General features: G+C 42.4%; 1 protein-coding gene across 3 annotated transcripts in view; it reads left to right on the forward strand.

Annotated features, from left to right (window-relative positions):
* The window catches only part of PTK2 (protein tyrosine kinase 2), a 227826-nt gene that overhangs the window by 140369 nt on the left and 73829 nt on the right, over positions 1-13628 (forward strand). For all 3 annotated transcript variants that reach the window (XM_082317407.1, XM_082317406.1, XM_082317408.1), the window contains 4 exons: positions 580-720; positions 1442-1519; positions 2531-2638; positions 3888-4005. In XM_082317407.1, coding sequence (XP_082173533.1) covers positions 580-720; positions 1442-1519; positions 2531-2638; positions 3888-4005 — 445 coding nt within the window. The remainder of the gene's footprint in view (positions 1-579; positions 721-1441; positions 1520-2530; positions 2639-3887; positions 4006-13628) is intronic.

A 13628-nucleotide genomic window follows, 5' to 3' on the forward strand; every position in this document is an offset into this window, starting at 1 on the left:
AAATAATTTAATTTAAATGTTTGTTTTACTTTTTACATTAATTTTTAATTTACTACTTAAATTTTAGCTTTTCATATGGAAGCTATTTTGAATATTATCAGACTTTAAGAATCCACTGTATTATGGATAGTCTAAAATATTGTGCGCAGAGATTAAGATACAGCTACAGCTGGGTTGTTGCTGCCAGATGAGAGAATGGCGATGTAAGTTTAAAACCTAGTATGAAGTTGTAGGTTGCTGTGTTTTTGTATTGGTACACAGTTAAGAAGTTGGGAGAAATGAGGAATCTAGAAAAAATAGTTCCTGCAAAGGTTAACATGTTGTCTTTTATTATAATTTATTAAAAATATTGTTTGTTAGATATTCCATCTATAATATATAGCAAAAATAATTTTGTTCCCAAGCAGAAGTTAGAAGGCAGAACTTACTTACATTTTGAAGCTCTTTTTTTTTCCTTGAGAATTGTCTGCATCTCATTGGTAAAGAAACTCTTAGTGATGTGAAGTGACTGAAACTCCTAAAATGCACCATTGCTGATTACATTTAAAATAATTGATCTTTAAACATTTTAATACACAGGCCAAAACACTACGAAAATTAATCCAACAAACGTTTCGACAATTTGCCAACCTCAATAGAGAAGAAAGTATTTTGAAATTCTTTGAGATCCTCTCTCCAGTGTACAGATTTGACAAGGAATGCTTCAAGTGTGCTCTCGGTGTAAGTAGAGGAATGTGACAGTCACCACAATACATGCTGTAGTTATGAGTCTTAATTGGTTTTGATTGGTTCTGCAACTAATTGCTTGCTTAGCTCCTGTTTTGATGTAGACACGATTGGATTTCATTAAAAAAAATATATATTTATTGATTTTATTTAGAACTTTCTCAGTTGACTGTTAAAAAAGCACCATTCATTAGTAGGGTAAGAATTGTACATTATTAAATATCTTTATTGGTGCTTTGTGAAATTCAAGCAATTTTTAAGCTGGTTTCATGAGGAAATGAGACTTCTCAGCTGCTTCTGTTTCTAAGTTTTACTCTAACACCTTTTAATCATTTTAAAACAAATTTTGAGAAAGGGCCTTAAGTCTGCAAGCTTTGTGAAAATAGACACTCAAGTAGAAATTAGAATATGGGCATCAATGTCCATGAGAGGAGAAGAGGAAATATAGGAAATATATGGTTCTTATGTAGACCTAAGATAAAACACATGGAAACGCATTTTGCGTAGCAGGGATCCCCAGGAAACCAGTCATGAGGAGTTTTGCTACTTATAGAATTACTTTATTTTAATGTATTTTAATTTGTTTGAAGAGTTTAAAAGCTTCTAGAGATTAATTACTAAAAACTGTAATTATAACATTGGAGAATAGTGTTCCATAGCAAGGTTTTGTCTTACTATTGAAATTTTGCCCTGTCTTTCTCCTTCGATTCTGAAGTCAAGCTGGATTATTTCAGTGGAACTGGCAATTGGCCCAGAAGAAGGAATCAGTTACCTTACAGACAAAGGTGCAAATGTAAGTCTACTTCTGTTTTCTTTTCTCAGTTACTGTCTTAACAAGCATGACCTGTTGTGAACTGAACTTCACACAAAGGGAAATGACAAATCTAATCTTTGAGCTAAACACAGAAGAGCTGGGAGATTCAGCGTTACAGCTGTTATTCAGATATTAACTCACGATTTGGGATCGGAGGAAATGCAGTTGGGTTACGTAGAGAGACAGTGTCAGCCTTAGCACTGAATTTGTTGGCTTTTGTACCTAGTGAAGTGCTCACTTGCAGAATTTGAAGCATTAGTGGTGACTTTTTAACAGTGAAACATGCAAATTATTCTAAATTATTCTCTTCTTAGGAATGTGTAAATGAAGAGCTTGTTTAATCAGTTAGTGTTTAGCATTTGTGCAGTCATTGCTGGCTTATTTGCTTTACTTCACACCCTTAATAGCCTTTTCCTTACCTGATATTGACTGTATTACAGTGTTTTCTGTACACCTCCGTGGTGCAAGAACCTGTTCAGGCAGGTTCTTCTAGTAAAACGTTCGGGACCTTTACAGTCCTGACTTAAGTTGAGCCCATGTCTAACTTCTGTTGAAATTCATTCAGAGGTGGTGAAAAAGTTTGGCGATCAGCAATGTGTAGCCAGGTAAGAACATACCTTTTAAAGCAGTCCGGAGGTGTGTTAAGTATGCTGTGAGGGCAGCTTCCATGTGGTTAACCTGTTGAGTTTTCTGTCTTGACCTCCAAGAGGTGGTTTCCACTATATATTTTAGCCTGTGCCTGGAGTTACTCAACAGTGACCTCTGTAGGCAAACTTGGTGCTTGGTTTCATTTTGCAAATCCTGTGGATATTTGTATGTGGTGTTAGCCAAAGCCTAACAAAACCGTAGAAGGAAACAGAGGAACAGATTTCTGCAAGTGTAATTTGGAGATCAAAGTCTACGTGTGCTTTTTGCAACATCAGGAATAAAGGCAAAGTATTTTGCTGTAATTTTGAAATTTTCCCCACTTTTTCCATTGCCTTTCTGCAGCCGACTCATCTAGCGGACTTTAATCAAGTGCAAACTATTCAGTATTCAAACAGTGAAGACAAGGACAGAAAAGGGATGTTGCAGCTGAAGATAGCAGGAGCACCTGAGGTATGATATTGACAGTTGTGATAAACTTAGTAGCTTTGGTGTTCCTGGGAAGGGGTGGAGATTAGTACAGTCTTAATGAAGCTATTCTGTATATTGTACTTTTGTTCTGGTCTGTAACTTCATTCTGGATTTTTCCATTGTCAGCGTAATTATAATATGCTAAAAGTATACTTCACTTTTGTGTGCGCGTGTTTCAGCTGGGGACTGCCTATCTGTGTATGTGTACAAAGACTTCAGTTACTGTTAAACTCTCTTGCTCCTCCTGTAGTTCCAGCCAGTGCATTATATTTTAACATTTTGCATTCCGGGCATTCTGCAGTTGTTTGATTTTTCTTGTTCTTTAAGGCGAAAGGGAAGTTGAATGTGAGCGGTTGTCGTTATACTAGTCAGATATTTCTGTTTGTAAAAGAGATTTAGAGCTCATTACATTTTAAGTTTTGCATCTGGTGCTTATATACTTCAATATTTATAAAAGAAGCCTAATTTAAAAATGCTAGCCCTTAAGTGCACCTTAATAGTAGCCTGCGTATGTACGTGCTGCTATGTCCTAAAGAGGAAACTGAGAAATTTCACTTTTGTGAGAAGTATGAAAGAGGGAAAATTTGTTCCCTTGTATTACATGGAGGCAGAGCTGGAAGTGAAATCAAATCTTTTTGTTGGTCCTGTGCACTGGAAAACAGTCACTGTGGTAGAGAAGGACTGAGGGTAAGTTGGCAAATCTGTGCAGAGGATGATGAATGTTGGTGGTATTAAAATTAATAGCTTGTCTGTATGTCTCATCTCATTTTCCACTGTCTTTTTTTATTATTTTTATCTTTTTTTTGAATTGGGAAGGTTTCTTTTTAGGGCAAAGAATAAATTGCTGCAGAAGGGTGGGAAAAAGATACCGCCTGTAAGAGTATTAAGGAGTAAGCAGCTTCTTCAGAATTGTCATAATCGTGGCTGTAAAAGTCATAGCAGTTGTAATGAGCAGTGGTTGACTGAAAGTTTGCTAGCAAGCCACTTAAGCCCAGATTGATATTACATTTGGGTGGAGGGTTTTATCAGCTGTGCTTTCAGAACCTCGTGTTTTAAGTTTGCTACATAAAAGGTAAAGCAAGAATCTGATAGTTCTTTGCTCACCCACATTTTTCTGTTTACTGTTTGCAAGTGTGTGTAAAGTTCAGATGCGATGACACAGCTGTTCTCCTCAGTGTTTGCAACTACAATAATACCTCTTTGTTGGTGCCTTGTTTTTTTCCTTCTGTAGCCTCTGACAGTGACAGCACCATCCTTAACCATTGCAGAGAATATGGCTGACTTGATAGACGGATATTGCCGACTGGTGAATGGAGCTACGCAATCTTTTATTATCAGGCCACAGAAAGGTAAGGAGATGTTTCATTCTCTTAGCTGCTATACTCATATCTACTGATGGATCATTTTGCATTTGAATAGAAGACAAAAGGTATCAGCAAAAACATCACTTGGAGGCTCTTGTCTTTCAGGGAGGAGCCATGAGGTATTTTTGTTACGAGAAACGCTGATAGTAAATGCCACTCCGTCAAAAATTACTTAATGGCTGATAATTTAGACTGATTTTCAGTAATCACTGCTTTACACTATTCTAAACTTAACTAGCAGATGTAAATAAATTGTAATGAAAGGCACTCCTAAGAAGGATGTGTTATCCTGAAATGTGATTCCCTAATAGACAAGTGGAAATTCAGAGAGGTTGGGTAGAATGCATTTGAATAAGGTTCTGACTAGTGATAATTTTTTAAAATTTCTGCCCTCCTCCTAGATTCTCAAAACGTCTCTGTTTAAAAAATAAAAACTTTGAGAGAAGTCTCATGAACTTTTCTCACAAAATAGAACTAAAGCAGAGATGCATTTTGTAGTGTTGATCAGTTTTTGTAGCAACCCACAAGCTGGAAGCAGTGAGACCAGGGTGCAGGTACACCTAACTTTAAAGAGAGAAATGTAATTAAATTTCATTAGGTTTTTTTCTAATTTCAGCCAGCTTTAATTACTGAAAAACATCCAAGCAAAGCTGCTTAAGAATGGAAATTTCTGTCCTCCTGTACTAATCTTTACTTGTGGAAATTCATCCAACTTTTTTGGTTTCTAAAACAATGAATAAACTATTTCCTTATTCCGCCTTTGTAATACAAGAAAGTACATTAACTATCCCAGAAGCTCTCCGATCTGAAGCTGAGTCCCTTTTTAGCCACGTTTTTGCTCTTTTGTGCCACTGGTTTTCCCTGGTCTGTAGCTGTTCAAGTGGGGTAACATTATTAACGTAGTTCAGGTCTTTCCCGGGTCCATAGGTAGCATCCTGCCTGTGCATGGCAGAAAAAAAAAACCAACCCACCTGAAACTTGGCCATTCGTTAATGAGAAATGTGATTGCAGGGTGTTAGGTGTTTTGCCAGCCCTTAGTAATTGTTCGAAGTATTCTTAAACTTGCACGTTTGTTTGTTATTTCTGCCCCCCAGCATGTGTGAGTAACCTTTAGCTCCAACACAAGCAGCTTTGTTAGAATTTGCGTTCGTCACGCAACCTTCTCTCCATACAAAGGAAAATCTTCCCTCAACACAAATTCAGCTCTTCTAGCCAACTTAGCGCGCAACTCAGTGAGGATGAACCATTAGCACCAAAAGCTGACACCAAAAGGATAAGTGATAATGCTAGTTTATTGTTCTAAAGATAAAATAGGCATCACACCCCAAGATTTTTGTTTCACTAGTCTAGTCTGTACCTGTGAGCGATTGTCTTCTGTGCCTCCTCTTTTCTGAAAAATCGTAGTTCAGGATTTGTTGCCGTCCTTATTATTCACTCCCAAAACTTTCCTTTTAATACCCAGTGGATTGGCTATTTCTCAGCCTGAACTGCAGTAGCCAAAGTTGAGCTTTTAAAACTTTTTCATATCTTAACACATTACCTTTCCCCACCTCTCAGTCGTGCTAAGTTGATGGATAGCTGTTACGCTGTCCTTTGCTGTTTCTTTAGAGGCACACCTGCGGAGTACGTCCAGTTCTTGCCACTTCTGCGCTGGTGGTGTTTCAGAACTGGGGCCGCTCAGCCTACGTTGCCAGTGCTATTATAGGCTCGCTCCGCTGCTATTTGAACGGCTTTCATTTTCTTACCTACACATAAATGCTCTTCACAAAATACCACTGCTTAATGATTTCCAGTTCTGTCATTCAGAACATCAGCCGCGGGCAGCCAAGACCTTCATCAAGTCTTAGCTCTGTCCATCCAGTGTGCAAGCTCCCAGTGCTGTGCGTTGTGGCCCGATGGTGCTCCGGTCTGGGTGTTGCCATTTCTCAGCCAAGCCCTGCTCTGCTGCCCTCTGTGCTGTCCTTGGCCAAGCAAGGGAGCAGCTCCCAGTCAAAATCTCTACAGGATTTACCATGTCCTCTTCGATACTTAGTTGTTTTCATGATGCGTGCAAACAACTGCCATCTAAGATGAGCAGGGCACGTGGGTCCTGACTTACTGCTGCTGTAGGTCGCAATAAAAATTGACCCACTTTTTTTTGCACTTTTTCTTCTAATTCTTGTCTTTCTGTGACCTGACTTCCTTATCATTCAATTGTTGCCTCTTCTACGCTCTGTTAAGGGCAAGATCTCTGATTTTTCTATGTGTTGTGCAGTACTAGGCACAGCTATGCCTTGCGCTGTGGTTTGCTGGTAGGCGTGAATGCAAAATAAATCAATGCATTTAATGGAGTGTGTTTATTTGTGTGATATTCTTATTGGTGTAGTTTAACACAGAGCAAATGAGTAGTGCTTGAGTTAAAGGAACATTATATAGCACTTTGGGAACACTCCTCTTTATGCAAACAGTAAGAGAATCCCTTCAGTTAAAACAAAATGTGGGGTTCTTTTGTCTGAGGTTTCTTTTTTTTTGAAGTGCATAGCAGTACTCAACATCTTAATTAAACATTTCGTAGGAGAGCTGTCCTCACCATGATCTGCATTCCCAGATCCCTCCCACAGTGAGCTTTGATTATACAAGGCACATCAGAAACAAATCATGTAGCAACCCTCGATCCAACAGATGTGTTTTCTCCCATCTTTGAGCTTTCCCATCCCCTCTTTGTTGTAAATGTACATGTTTATTGCAAGTCTCCTCATAAATTATCATTCTTGATTGCTAAAAGAACCTGTGGTTTTGTGATATTCTCTGTGTCACTACTGTTCATGATCCAGTTTCTCTTAATTTGATGAGAGCACTTGGTAATGTTTAAGATCTGGACAATGTCTGGCATATTTCCATTCAGTTTGTTTTATTTTTCATAAATATTTTGGTATACAGGTCCCTTTAGACAGATGTGGAATCTTTAAACTTAATATTTGTGCTTCCATTATCACACTGAACTCTTACAGGCAATGAGCACAAATGAAGCAACTGATAAACACTTAAGGTGATATTAAGTGGCTATTTACTGATTGGACTACGCACTAAGTAGCTTTCCTGTGATCTGAAGCCTAGTGGCTGGATTTTGTATCTATTAATCAGTTTAAACAAGCTTTATAGGTAATGCAAAATTGTCAAAACTCTTATAAAAGGCTAAAAATAATTTCAGTCGGATGAGGACAGTTTACGTTGTAGTAAATCAAAACACTTGAGACGTCTTTTCACGTCTCCTGGAGCCAGGGGTTATAGGAATGGTGGAAGGTACTGGGCGTACGTGCCAAAGTTTTGGCAGCGGCGGGGCTGCAGGGGTGGCCGCTGCGGGAACGGACCGGGGGCTGCCCTGCGCCGCTCACAGCCGCCCCCACACCGTTCCACCCCTTGCCTCTGTGACACACACACACACTTGATAATTATCATTAAAATACACATTCATCACACATTCTTTATAGCCTTCACGTACATCAACAAAAATTCCCAACATCAACATCTCAAGTATTGTCAGCACAAAAGCAAAAAACCCCAAAGTATATACACAATAAAACTCCTCTCCTTGTCCCATCACCACTTTACAACAACAAATTCCCAACGCCAGCATCCAGGCTCCCCACAGGAATTACACTCCCTGGTATTCTCCGGTCTGACTTTTGGCCGCTGCCTCTTTCAATTACTGTTGCTGCCTTGAACTCCTGCTGCGTTGGGCACCAAGAAGGTGGGTTAGCCCTGGCCAGCAGCCACCCTCAGCTGCTTGCTCGTTCCCCCTCAGCAGGACAAGGGGAGAAAACAGGATGAGAAAGCTCGTGGGTTGAGATAAAGGCAGGGAGGTCACTTACTAATGACTGTCAAGGGCACAACAGACTTAAATTCAGGAAAATTAATTTAATTTATCGCCAATTAAAATGGATTCTGATAGCGAGAAACAAAGACAAAAAATTAAACTGACACTTTTCCACCCTCACCTTTCCCATTCCCAGCTTCACCCCTTCACCCCAACCCCTCTCCCCCAGGGGCGCAGGGGTGGGGATGGGGGTTGCGGTCAGTCCACCCCAGCCCCTCTCGCCCGCTCCTCCCTCCTCACACCTCTCCCTGCTCCAGCGCGGGCCCTTCCCCGGGCTGCAGCCCTTCAGGGACAACCTGCTCCCGCCTGGGCTCTCCACGGCCGCAGCTCCTGCAGGAAAGATCCCCCTGCTGCGGCCTGGGGCCCTCCCCGGGCTGCAGGCTGGGGCTCTGCTCCAGCGGGGGCTCTGCAGGGCTGCAGGGGATCCCTGCTGCGGGCCTGCAGCCCCTCCTGCCCTCCTCCTCCTGCGCCCTCGGGCTGCCTCTGCTGCTGCTCCCTCCTTGGCTTCCTCCTCCTCTGCCTGGGCCGCCTTTGGCCCTTTCGGCAACCTGTTTCCCCCCCCCCCCCCGGCGCCCCCAGCTTGGCTGAGGGGCTCAGCTGTGTCCTGCGGTGGGGCCCTTGGAGCCGGCTGGGACCGGCTGTGTGCGGCACGGGGCAGCCCCGGCCTCGCACATACACCTCAGTACATTCATGTGTATCCCATTTTTTTAATTGAATATAGAATTGGGCAAAATGTTGTGGGTTTCAACTTGTGAAAAACAACATATGCCTCTACTGGGATGCTGTTAGTAACGAATTTTGACTTCAGACCTACAAGGGTACTAATGAATGTTTCATATTTTATTGGGGATATAAGCTGTAAATGAATGAGCACCAACTTGGGAAACACTGCCTGAAGTGAGCAGTTTGTATCCAGAGAGCATGTAGGCGTCTATAAGATCAGCTTTGATATGCCATTTCAATGGTAGTTCCATGCGGATGGATTTTTCTTGAATTTTCTCCAGTGAAATGGGAGGTGTCTCTTAATACTACTTAATAGTAGGTTTTTACTTCTGGTTGCCTTTTTTTTTTCCATATGCTTACTTTTCCAGTTTCCCCTGTCCATATCTGGCCCTCCACTTAGAATTATAGAATCACTTAGGTGGGAAAAGACCCTTAAGATCATCAAGTCCAACCATTAACCTATCACTGCCAAGTTCACTACTAAACCATGTCCCTGAGCACCACATCTCCCTGGCTTTTAAATACCTCCAGGGATGGAGACTCAACCACTGCCCTGGGCAGCCTGTTCCAATGCCTGACTACCCATTCAGTGAAGAAGTTTTTCCTAATATCTAACCTAAACCTCCCCTGGCGCAGCTTGAGGCCGTTTCCTCTCATCCTATCGCTTGTTACTTGGGAGAAGAGACCGACCCCCACCTCGCTACAGCCTCCTTTCAGGCAGTTGTAGAGAGCCATAAGGTCTCCCCTCAGCCTCCTCTTCTCCAGACTAAACAACCCCAGCTCCCTCAGCCGCTCCTCATAAGACTTGTGCTCCAGACCCTTCACCAGCTTCATTGCCCTTCTCTGGCCACGCTCCAGCACCTCGATGTCCTTCTTGGAGTGAGGGGCCCAACACTGAACACAGCACTCGAGGTGCGGCCTCACCAGTGCCGAGGACAGGGGCACCATCACCTCCCTGGTCCTGCTGGCCACACCATTCCTGATGCAAGCCAGGATGCGTATCTCCAGCAGCCAAAAGGGGGATGTTGTCTGTGTAGTCGGTCAATGCATACGTCAGGTTGTGGCTTAAGAGCGGTGCCGTATGCTCCTTCCTTCTCCCCAGGGCTGAGCATGTGTTGTCCACCTCTCCCGCCCCCATCAACCCAAAGGACAAGGGCCCAGTTCTGTTCAGTGCATGACAGTGCGTTGCTCTGCTAGTAATGAGCAGAAAATCGGTCATACCTCCTGAAATTTGGCAAAGGACAGTGAAAAGGAAGGTGACGGGAAATATCGGGCTTTTAGTTACATTGGCCCCATGCATCCAACCAATCTGGAAACAAACATTCATTTAACTTGGGTTAGAGTTGCTGCTTTTCTCCATCCATCCCCATCGTTTCCTCTCACCGTTTTCCAGCCATCTTCAATTCCTCACATCTTGGTCACACTCTACTCGTTAAGTATGTCATACTACTGCTCCTCAGCTAACTGTGTGATACCACTGCTATTCGCATTCTCCTTATCTCACAAAATGTGTAGAATGGGTTTACTGTTAAGATGGAATCAGGATTTTGTTGTGAAAGAGATGTTTTATTATGATCCTTGCTTTATATTTCACACCGAAAGGCAGCTCTTCAGTTAGGTGAAGTAGGGACTTGCAGGAACAGAATGGGAATCTCATGGTTAAGGAAATTTAATACTGCACTGGAAAGTTAGATTCTGTCTTTATCTCTCTTAAATCCTTTTTGATAGGTAGCAATTGACTTCAGCATACACTGGCAATTGCCTCCTAGGGCATTTCTCACTTTCTTAAAAAGGCTGGGGTCTACATTTGCAGGAGAGAGAAACCATCCGATCTGCAGCTGAGGCCAGTACTTTGAACATATGAAGCATTGTGGCCCTGCAAGTGTTATGAAATCATTCACTGATGTTTCTGAGGTCCCCAAATAGGATACTGATGTGCTCCACACACACACACACACACACACGCAAACCTAGAGGAAATTAAAAGTTCTATCTTTAGAATACAGTTTGAATAGTGTGCAGTTAATATGCAATGAAGCTACATATTAAACAGCAAGGGAAAATGATTTTGAATAGCTGCTGATTAATTGTGCACTAGTTATCTTGATTTAAAATACCGAATGGTGACGTTAACTTTAATAGTTTAATAAAGTTATTTTAACACAGAGGTTTGTATGTTTGTATCATTTCCTAAGTGCTTAAAAGTGACAAGTATGTTTTGCCAGTAACACATGTGATTCATCAGCAACATCTAAACCATTAAAGCCATTGCCAAATGTAGGAGCGGTGTCGGAATAACTAACAGTAGCATCATAACTTGATATAAACTGGAACATGGGGTGCTTTCACAAATAACGATGACAGCTGGTGTAGATATCAGCTGTAACTTAAGCTTCTCGAGTCTCCGTCGCAACCCTCGGGAGGCCGGCACAGCAGCGGGCAGGACTCTTCTGCCTGTTCCTCTCAGCGTGATGTCTTTTGCCCATTTCCACCCAGCGTGAATCCTCTAGTGCCCATCCCAGTCTCCCTTTTTTGGGTACCTCCCCACCAATCTTTTTATTGACAGGCTGTCACCCTCAAGCATCTGATCTGATACTTGTCACTCCACACTACCTTTCAGGATCTTTGCCTTTCATTTCCTTTCCCAAAAGGTATCATTTACCCTAACATCACAATACCTTTATCTCCCACCTCGTGCTTCTTGTATAATCTTGCTGTCCTTCCTCTGCTCTCCAGTTTCAGGTGTTTGCTCTAGTCACTTTGCCAAGCTGCTCTAGGTCATCTCCCAAACCACAGCTCTTTGTTCCCCTTCTTTCCTACATCTTCCTTTTCGGCACCCCCCATCAGACCCTGAGGTGCAGCTCTCTTACGCTTTCTGTACTTCAGGTGGACCCACTTGTTCTACAGCACCTTTAGGTACAATTGAGCCTGTCTCTTTTTATTCCTGTGTCCAGACCCACTGGGAAAGATCTGACTTTGTAGCCCTGGGCTTGATTTGGAGCATGTGCAGCCCAAGTCCAGTGCTGGACTCTCCTCACTGAGGAGGAATTTAGCTTTGAGGCTGTGTAAGAGCTCTGCTGAGCATGCCTGCACTGCAGTGTTTTTTTTCCCCCAAAACCCCCTGGTAGCATGACTAAAATTAGGCAGACTTTCATTGAGGTGTTGAAAGGAAACATCCTGATACAACACCCATCTCATAGCAAATTATCACAGAATCATAGAATCATTAAGGTTGGAAAAGACCCTTAAGATCATCGAGTCCAACCGTTAACCTATCACTGCCAAGTCCGTCACTATACCATGTCCTCGAGCACCATGTCTATCCGTTCTTTAAATACCTCCCGGGATGGAGACTCAACCACTGCCCTAGGCAGCCTGTGCCAATGCTTGACCACCCTTTCGGTGAAGAAGTTTTTCCTAATATCCAACCTAAACCTCCCCTGGCGCAGCTTGAGGCTGTTTCCTCTCATCCTATCGCTTGTTACTTGGGAGAAGAGACCGACCCCCACCTCGCTACAGCCTCCTTTCAGGCAGTTGTAGAGAGCAAGAAGGTCTCCCCTCAGCCTCCTCTTCTCCAGGCTAAACACCCCCAGCTCCCTCAGCCGCTCCTCATAAGACTTGTGCTCCAGACCCTTCACCAGCTTCGTTGCCCTCCTCTGGCCACGCTCCAGCACCTCGATGTCCTTCTTGGAGTGAGGGGCCCAAAGCTGAACACAGGACTCGAGGTGCGGCCTCACCAGTGCCGAGGACAGGGGCACTATCACCTCCCTGGTCCTGCTGGCCACACTATTCCTGATACAAGCCAGGATGCCATTGGCCCTCTTGGCCACCTGGGCACCTGGGCAATTTCCAAAGGGGTCTTGTGTTTTAAGAAAAACATTAGAAGGTCTGATCAGTCCCCTAAAACCAGCCAGCCTGCAGCAGAAATTTAGCATGGAAGCAATAGACCTGATTGGTGAAAGTACAGCAACCTTGTAGGAAACAGAAAATGGATCTCCGTGAACATAACGGGCCATGCTGTTAGCATCATTTATGACTCAAATATTGTTTCAAATAAACTTAAAAACAACCTGTGAGCCAAGCTATGTTGTTCTACCTTTAGACAGCGAAAAAATTGTAACAAAATACTGTAGTTTGCCATGTTGAGCGTGGCATCTGGGTATTGGGCATTTCTCTACTCAGTCCCATAATACACAAAGGCAAAACTGTATTTTTCCTTTATAAGGTCTGGAAATTTAAGATATTTTAACATAGGAGAAGAACAAACTAGAAACTGCTCTTCCATTTTCTTTCAGGTCTCTTTATCAGTACTACAGTGATTTAGAGAGTGAGACCCATTTTAATTGCCCACTTTCTGTCCTTCCCTTCGTGCTTTGATCTACTGTACATCACTGGTGTTTTAGTAAAGGATTAGTAACTTCCCCATCATCCTTCCCCAGACGGATACCAAGTGCCTCATCAAATCCAATAGGGAAAAAAAAAGCTTGGTTATGTACATCCAAGCTTTTATTACACAATACTGTTACCAAAGAAAGACTGGCAAGGATTTGAAAAGAGTTTACAAAAAGCTAACTTCATCTCTGGCTACTAAGCATTACTGTTGTATAATCTTAACCAAATGTGAAATCAATACAATACGTTACGTGCTTTAATGATTGATTTCAGTTGTCTTGCTTGGAAGTCCAAGTTGGCTTCAATTGTTTTATTTATATGTTAGCACTTAGCACATCTTGGACATAAAAGCGTTTTTTACTAGAGAGATGAGATACTGTCGTACTTTCTGCAGGTGATTTATCAGAGTTACTCGTTAGGAATAAAAAAGAACTTTTAGGTTCTGTATACATTATACTCAGATAAGAGTTTGCTAAAAGCTCTGTATCACTGGTTAGAAGGAGTTGTGTTGATACGCTGCTTTTAATATATGTGTAGAAGAGTCTTTTGAGTCAACATAAGTTTCCCTGAGAGACTGTGATGATTCTTGTTTCAGGCATGCATGTATTGTATTGCACATTGAGGGGGGTTATTTGGA

This window comes from Platalea leucorodia (genome assembly GCF_965183815.1).
Source record: "Platalea leucorodia genome assembly, chromosome: 1".
Classification (NCBI taxonomy): domain Eukaryota; kingdom Metazoa; phylum Chordata; class Aves; order Pelecaniformes; family Threskiornithidae; genus Platalea; species Platalea leucorodia.